This window comes from Chenopodium album, chromosome 20 (genome assembly GCF_948465745.1).
Source record: "Chenopodium album chromosome 20, dcCheAlbu1.1, whole genome shotgun sequence".
Taxonomy (NCBI): Eukaryota; Viridiplantae; Streptophyta; class Magnoliopsida; order Caryophyllales; family Amaranthaceae; genus Chenopodium; species Chenopodium album.
In genome coordinates this window covers 29005030-29013770 of record NC_137853.1, presented here as the reverse complement: position 1 = coordinate 29013770, position 8741 = coordinate 29005030, and the positions used below count along the sequence as shown (strand labels likewise).

The 8741-nt window shown below is 33.5% G+C and overlaps 1 protein-coding gene across 1 annotated transcript; it reads left to right on the top strand.

Annotated features, from left to right (window-relative positions):
- Positions 1-3213: 3213 nt before the first annotated feature.
- Positions 3214-8741, top strand: LOC145596987 (putative inactive purple acid phosphatase 27). Its single transcript, XM_081653176.1, has 12 exons — positions 3214-3414; positions 4535-4626; positions 5789-5861; positions 5958-6080; positions 6166-6258; positions 6596-6725; positions 6851-6932; positions 7048-7180; positions 7315-7520; positions 7644-7769; positions 7884-8193; positions 8352-8741. The coding sequence occupies exons 1-12, from the start codon at positions 3214-3216 to the stop codon at positions 8655-8657; spliced, it is 1875 nt and encodes a 624-aa protein (XP_081509302.1). The 3' UTR covers positions 8658-8741.

Here is an 8741-nt window from a genome sequence, read left to right as displayed (position 1 = left end):
GCCGGGTTGAAGGAACGCCTATGGAATAGATTGCAGGGTTGGAAAGAGAAGCTTTTGTCTATGCCGGGGAAGGAAATGTTAATCAAAGCGGTGGCTCAAGCAATTCCAACTTATATGATGAGCATTTTGAGGATCCCGGATGGTATTATTGATGAAATTCATTCACTTTTGGCTCGTTTTTGGTGGGGTTCTACGGCTTCGAGGAAGAAACTCCATTGGCAAAAATGGGAGGACTTGTGCAAACCGAAACGTCTTGGTGGAATGGGCTTTCGTGATCTAAAGTGTTTCAACCAAGCTCTTTTGGCGAAACAATGTTGGCGTTTACATCATAACAAATGTACTTTCTTACACTCTAATTTGAAAGCAAAGTACTTTAAAAATTGTGACGTATTGGAGGCTAGTAGGGGTTTCGACCCTAGCTATACTTGGAGGAGTATGTGGGGTGCTAAGTCTTTACTTCTTGATGGATTGAAATGGAGGGTCGGGAATGGTTGTTGTATTTCGGTTTGGGACTCGGCATGGCTGCCAAGTCGTTCTTCTGTGTGTGTGCCAACTCCGTTGAATCATAGCAATATGGAGCTGCGTGTGTGTGATTTAATAGACCATAATGCTATGGTTTGGCGTGAGGAAGTGTTAATTGAGAACTTCAATGCTGTAGATCAGTCTCTAATTATATCAATTCCATTATCTTTGAGAGCTGTGAATGATGTTATGTTTTGGTGGCCGTCAAAGAGTGGGGAGTATTCGGTGAAATCGGGTTATTGGTTGGCTAAGCAAGGGGTTGTTGGTGCTCATTCACAGCCTCTTGTTGATGTTTGGAGATTAATTTGGAGGATTAAGGGCCCTCCGAAGCTCACTTCCTTTGGAGGGCCTGCAAAGGGTTCTTAGCAGTCCGGGAAAGGTTGTTCTTTCGACATATGGTGGACAATGCAACGTGCTCATTTGCTGGGGTGGGGACGAATCTGTGATTCACACTCTCTTTGAGTGTAGTGCTGCGAAGAGTATTTGGGCAGCAAGCAACTTTCCCTCCCTTATCTCCAATGCCCCGTCTTCTGGTTTTTGTGATAGGCTCCTTTGGATAGCTTCGCAAGTCAGCTGCGATGAACTAAGAACCATTGTGACACTTGCTTGGGCTGCTTTATGGTGCCGTAACACGGTAATTTTTGAGAATGCAAGTGTGTGCCCAGTGAGCGTTGCTTCAAACCTCGTGAAAAATGTTGCTGAGTATGGTGTGTACGCTAAAAATGTGTTCATGGGGCAAGCTGGGCCGAGACAACAATCTTCTAGTTCGTGGTCTAGGCCTTGCTCTGGAACGGTCAAGATTAATTGTGATGCCCATGTTGGTAGTGTGACTGGTTTGGGGGTGGTGTTTAGAGACGAGCATGGCAGTCTCCTTGCTGCTGCTGTGCGTAGGGAGAAGGCAGGTTGGTCGTCTGATGATGCTGAGGCTGCGGCATGCCGTTTTGGTCTTCAATTGGCTGCAAGATTGGGCTACAATTCGGTTGTTCTCGAGAGTGATTCTGCCAATGTCATTGATGGAGTGAAGAAGAATTCTGCAAATTTCACTCCCTTCTCGTTGATTGTGGAGGATATTTGTTCCCTTTCTTATAGTTTTAATGCTTTCTCGTGTTCACATGTTAAACGTGCGGGTAATACTTTAGCCCACAATGTTGCTAGGTGGGACTCTAATGGTTGTAATGAAAGAGTTTGTGTAGGTCATTTCCCTCAAAGCCTCTTATCTTTGGCGGAAATTGATCTCCTTTAATAATAATATCCGCAGGTGCTTTAAAAAAAAAAAAAAAAAACTGTTAATTTAGAGTTTTATTTTCTATAAAGTACTAATATTGCATATGTATAAATTGAATTATAATTTTATTCAAAAAATAATTAGATTTTAACGACTCTCATAAATTATCATAAAAATTTATTTTTTGTATCATAATTTTTTTTGGAGCGAAGGAATCAATTCAAAATGTACCACATCCATTGTTTATACCTGTCAATCGGGTCGGGTCATGAGTCATTTTGGACAAGGTCATTATTTCAGTTTACGAGTCAAGAAATGTTTTTCATTAATATTATTATTATTAGTCATTACATGCCTACTACATTGTTTATTTTTCACCAATATTATTATTATTAGTCATTACATGCCTACTACATTGTTTAAATCGTGACAAAAACAAATCAATTCCTAACTAATTTTGTATCAATATGTTTTAAAATTTGACATATAAATTAAAAATTTATTTTAAAACAATAAATAACCCGGGCATCGCACGGGTACAAAACTAGTTTGTAGTTAAATGCAATTAGTGTCGCCACCTTAAGCCCTCTATATAAACGACTATTTGTTAAGAACGACATTAATGCTTCTTGGAGAATCTGGCAATCACTTTGGATCTTACAACAACGCTATTACAAAAAGACATCCACTAGCTCGATTGTCAGCAGTGAGCACCAAAATATAAAGTAATCATAAAAAAAAATTTGATCCAAATGAAATTAATTAAGTTCATATTAGTACATTAATACCAAGTACTATATACAAGTAATATTCTTTACTATTCCCAAAGTTCTTTTTCGACATATTTGGTAATAAGTCATAAAATTTCAAGAATGGTGATGAATTTTTTTTTTTTGAGGGGAATGGTGATGAATTTGTATGTAATTTTACAAGGAGATAAATCAAGTCACCATGTCAATAAACACTCCTTTTTTTTTTTTTTTTTTTTTTCTTCTTCTTTTCGGATGGCATTCTATAACAGAAATTCATCAACATAAGGTATTTGGGAAGTACGGAGTAATTAGTTTTATTTTATATAGACTTGGTTCACACTAATTTATTGTGTACCATTAATATTAGGTCACTATGTTTGAATGTTGATATTTTAAAATAAAGCCGTGATACTATATAAAAATTAGGGTCACTATATATTCAACATCATGACAACTGACACATCAGGTCCACAATAATATTATTTTGAACAGGTCTACACAAGTCTTTTCCGTTTTATTGATATGCACATAAAGGTATACATTATTTACATTTAATTATTGGCAAGAGATAGTACTTATTAAATAATACTCTAAATACGGAGAAAAAGATCTCAAAAAAAAAAAAAGAATCTTAATAGAAAATGAAGGAAGTAAGTATAAATAAAGCTAAGAGCAAGAACTTGAACACAACCAATTAAACATCTATTATTAATAATGGAGAAGAGCTATTCACTAGGGAAAGCTCTACTATTTTTTACAACCATATTATTTTCTTCTTTCTTTTCAAAATCTTTGGCTAAAAATCATCCCCATCATGGTGTGCAACCATTATCGAAGATTGATATTCTTAGTACAACTTTAGCTCTTCATAAAAAAGCTTCCATCAAAGCCTCTCCTTCTTTGCTCGGTTTGAAGGTATCATAACATCTTCTCTTTAATAATGCAAGCTTATTTATGCTTCATCACTTTCATCACATTAATATATTCCATTCATATATGTTAAAATTCTAGATATACTAACTTTTGCATAAATTTTAGGTGATAACAAATAAGTATTTGTGATTTTATATCCACCTACAATATATTACAATGGGTGATAACTAATAAATTCTCGCTAATGTGTGATTTTATATCCGCCTACAATCCCTATCATGCTAATTTCAGTAATTTATGTTTTTGAATGGAATGCTATTAGAAAGGAAATTTAGTAAGAGGTTTTTTTTTTTTTTTTTTTTTTTTGAATAATAAAATTTAGTAAAGATTAGTGGAGGATTTTCATACTTACTTTATGAGAGAGTTACTAACAAGAAAGGGATTATTACAATACTGGTGGGGCCATTTCTAATACGGAAGGGTAACAGCCAAGTAATTCAAAATTAACTTATCAGTGTTCAGTTGTTCACTTGCACGGTTGCACCACCATGTTTCCAAGGTTCTTATTTTATGTACTACATGATTGTTGAAGTATAGATATTTTATACTACGTGTGCAAGTTCTTTTTTTTTTTTTTTTTTTTTTTTTTTTTTTTGGGGGGGGGGGGGGGGGGGGGGGGTATATGCTTTTTTTAAAAAAAATACTCCGTATATGTTTTTTTTTTAAATATGCAATACTCTGTATTAGAAAAAAAATAATAATAATAATTTGTAGATATATTCTCAGCTTAAATATGTACATTGAGCAAAAAAAGTTGCACATCTATCATTTTCATTATTTTCAAGAAATTTGTCATTAAATTTCTTTTCTATATGTGTTGTACATGTAAATTATGATGTCTACTCACTCCGTAATATAAAATGTACCTAACGTACCTACACAGCTACATTTGTTTGCTAGATTGCTTATTTGTCTCTCCCCTAAATAACTAAATATTAATTAATTTTTTTTTTCTTTTTGAAAGCAAAATAAATAATAATTAATGTAATAGAGTAACTATTTTCTAAAACAATTATTTGCTTTAATTATTATTTATTTAATTATGCTCATATAATTGATAATGATCTTATTAATGTAATTGAGTGTTCCCAATTGGGTGCAGAATGAAGATACTGAATGGGTAACTGTGAAGCTCCGATCACCCAATCCGTCTTCAGATGACTGGATTGGAGTTTTTTCCCCGGCTAAGTTCAAGTACACCATTATTTTTTTTCCCCTTTAACAATGCTTTATAATTTATAATACTGCTTGTTTCTATTTACATAAAAGCAATTTAAAATGGGATTTTCTAATGTGTGGCTAAGACTGAACTTACATAACCTTACCTTAGTGGAAATGAGAGAAATACGGGGCAAAGAGGTTTTGGTGATTAAAAGTCATTGTAAACATAATTATTGATTTGGACCCTAAAAAAATTCCTTATCTATATAATAATAATTAAATATATATCATGAACATCTTTTCATAATTAAATAATTAAATCAATGATTATTAAAATAAATTCCTTTAGGGTTCACCTTTTCTTTATTTACTCCCTCTTCTTTAAAAGTGTTTTCTTTTAATTTGGCAACGACATTGCCGAATTGTAGTTAATTTTGTAACTTAACATGAGCCCTTGGCTCGGGCATACGTTAGACAACCCGTTATAAAATTATGTCACAGTAGATTAAGTTCAAACTTGATGATTTGTACCTAAATTTACTATTTACAGAAGTTAGATGGTTAAAAATTTAACTATTGAGGAATTTATTCAAGATCTAGAGTTAAATCTCATCTACTACATATCATTTGAAAATATATATATATATATATATATATATATATATATATATATATATATATATATATATATATATATATATATATATATATATATATATATATAAAATTAAATAAGTTGAACTAAACTTAACCTTAGTGGAAATGACGGAATGTATGTATAAAGTGGTAAAGAGGTTTTTGGTGATTAGAAGTCGTTGACACGTTCAATTTAGGCACGCATATTAAGGAGAATGAGAGAGAATGTTAAAGCAAGTGGGGCACACTAAAAAGGCAAGGTAACAAGGAATATGTGTAACTAAAAAAACGGAGGTAAGTATAATTGATTATGGATCCTAGAGAGAAATTATGTTTTTATCTAGGTATACGGAGTATTATTTATGTACTATTTTACAAAAATTGTTTTAGATTTATAATTGTTGGAATAACATGAAACATATAAATACTCTTTGAGGTTAACTGTACTATATTTTTAAATTTGAATAATTTCCTAATTTTAACTTACATGGATTGGAATTCAAATATCATTCTCATCTTTTGAGTTTAGTGATCAATTTTATTTTTTTAACATGAGCAGTGCATCTGCAAATTGTGAAGAAGTTGGTAACTCAAGAGTTCTAAAACCTTTTATTTGCACTGCACCCATTAAGGTTAGTTAAATGTATATCAAATGACATTTTAGCTTATTAATTAAACATTATCAAGTTTAGATTAACTTAATCTTTTTTCTTAATACTGAATTTCAGTATCAGTATGCAAATCACTCGAATTCAGATTATACAAATTCTGGAACAACCACTTTGAAGTTTCAATTGATCAATCAAAGAACTGATTTTTCCTTTGCATTATTTTCTGGTGGATTATCTAGTGTAAGTTCTCTCAATTTTGAATGATATAGTTATATTATTATTGCTACTATGTGTTTCTATTGATGTTATGTGTTCAATGTTGTAGCCAAAGCTAGTCGCAGTATCGAACACCATCTCATTTGCAAATCCTAAAGCCCCTGTCTATCCACGACTTGCTCTCGGAGAAACTTGGGATGTGGTATGTTTATACTTCAAAGCTACATTCATCTTATACTCGTATCATCATGTACTTACCAAAAAATCACATAGACCATTGTGTACTTTTTTTTAAAAAAGGTGACTGTTACACGGAAATCCTAAAATAGTACGAGTGACATTAAGTGTCTGATGTAGAAAATTGTGTTCTGTTATTTTTGTAATTTTATCAGATAGAATAACATGAATTAGTAGAACATTAAACTTTTTGAAAGATAATGTTCTGTAAAATTCATTTTCCTATAGTCTTTGGTGCAAAATAATGTACTAAACCATTAGCAGAGTGCAAAATTTAACTATGATTTCCTGTAATTGTGCAGATGACAGTAACATGGACAAGCGGCTATGACATAGATGAAGCGATTCCTTTTGTCGAGTGGGGTATGCCTGGTGCTCATACTACACGATCACCAGCAGGAACTCTGACATTTACTCGTAACCAAATGTGTGGTAAGGTTTATCTTCAGTATATCTTTGTAATAATTTATCTGGAAGTCTCTCTTTCATGAATTGAATTCTTAATCAATGTTAAATTTTATGAAATTAGTGTATAATTGTCTTTGGCTATCATGTAGCTACACCTGCAAGAACTGTTGGTTGGCGTGATCCTGGATTCATACACACTAGCTTCTTGAAAGATCTGTGGCCTAACATCAAGTATGCAAACATTGTTTTAGTATACACTAGCATGCTTGTCGTGACTAATGTTTAATTACACATTCATTATAACGATTTTGATCCTTAAATATGTCATTGATTGTATGTTTTCCAGGTATACATATAGGTTGGGTCATCTCTTAACTAATGGTACATATGTATGGAGCAAGAAGTATCAGTTCAAATCATCTCCATATCCCGGACAAAGCTCCTTACAACGTGTTGTTATTTTTGGTGACATGGGAAAGGTATTAGATTTATACAATATACAAAAAGTTGGTTAAATGTTTTGAATCTAACCATCATAACAATACGGAGTATTGTATAAGCAACAAATAGTATTGCAGACTGCAGTGCCTGAAACAATTTTTGGTTCTTTTAGGCTGAACGAGATGGATCAAATGAGTACGCAGATTACCAACCAGGATCGTTAAACACCACAGACCAGCTAGTTAATGATATTGACAACATTGATGCCGTCTTTTTGATAGGAGATATGCCATATGCTAACGGATATATCTCTCAGTGGGATCAATACACCGCACAAGTAGAGCCAATAGCATCAGTTGTACCCTTCATGGTGGCAAGGTTTAATCTATTCTTAAAAACAGATTTTCCATCTTTTTAGTAATAATATTATTAGTGTTCTGTAAAGTTTAGAAATATGTATAGTATATTAGTATGCTAATGCATATAGCTTTTCTCTATCAGTGGTAATCATGAGCGCGACTCACCAGATTCAGGGTCATTTTACCAAACTGATGACTCAGGAGGTGAATGTGGTGTTCCTGCAGAAACAGAGTTTTATGTTCCTGCTAAAAATAGAGCTAAGTTTTGGTAAGTACAAACGACGTAATTTCATGGTGGCATAGTGTTTGTTTATTTCCTGTAATCTCTTGTCAAAGAACACTTGCTCAGTTGCTCACTAACTATGCATATACATATATATAGGTACTCAGCAGATTACGGAATGTTCCATTTCTGCATAGCAGATACAGAACATGATTGGAGAGAAGGCACTGAACAATACAGATTCCTGGAAGAATGCCTTGCATCAGCAAATAGGCACAAGCAACCTTGGCTTATATTTGCAGGCCATAGACCCCTAGGATACTCTTCGAATTCATGGTATGGCTTGGAGGGATCTTTTGAAGAGCCAATGGGTAGAAGTGACCTTCAAAAGTTATGGCAGAAGTACAAAGTTGATATGGCATTCTGGGGACATGTCCATAACTATGAAAGAGTTTGCCCCATTTATCAGGTATATAAAACAATAGGTTAATTTTTATCCTGTTCTCGTCACCTGATTTTTACTTTGCAAAGTATTTACCACCTAAAACTGGCTTTTACAATGTCATTTGTTTTATTATATGTAGTTATTGTTTGTTTACTGATTAGAGCCATGGTTTGTTCATGCAGAATCAATGTGTGAACGACGAGAAATCTCACTACTCAGGAGTTGTAAACGGAACAATCCATGTAGTCGCAGGAGGAGGAGGAAGTCATTTGTCAAAATTTAGTACATTGAAGACAGTGTGGAGTATATACCAAGACTATGATTATGGGTTTGTGAAGCTCACAGCATATAACCACTCGTCTTTGCTGTTCGAATACAAGAAGAGTAGTGATGGCAAAGTCTATGATTCTTTTACTATCTCTAGAGATTACAAAGATGTTTTAGCTTGTGTTCATGATGGTTGTGAACCTTACACTTTAGCAACCTAGGAGAGATTAGGGAAAAAGTTTGTAACTTGAAAAAGGAGGCAAAGGTCAATAAGTGCCTCAATCAATGTGTAAAATGGAAAAAAG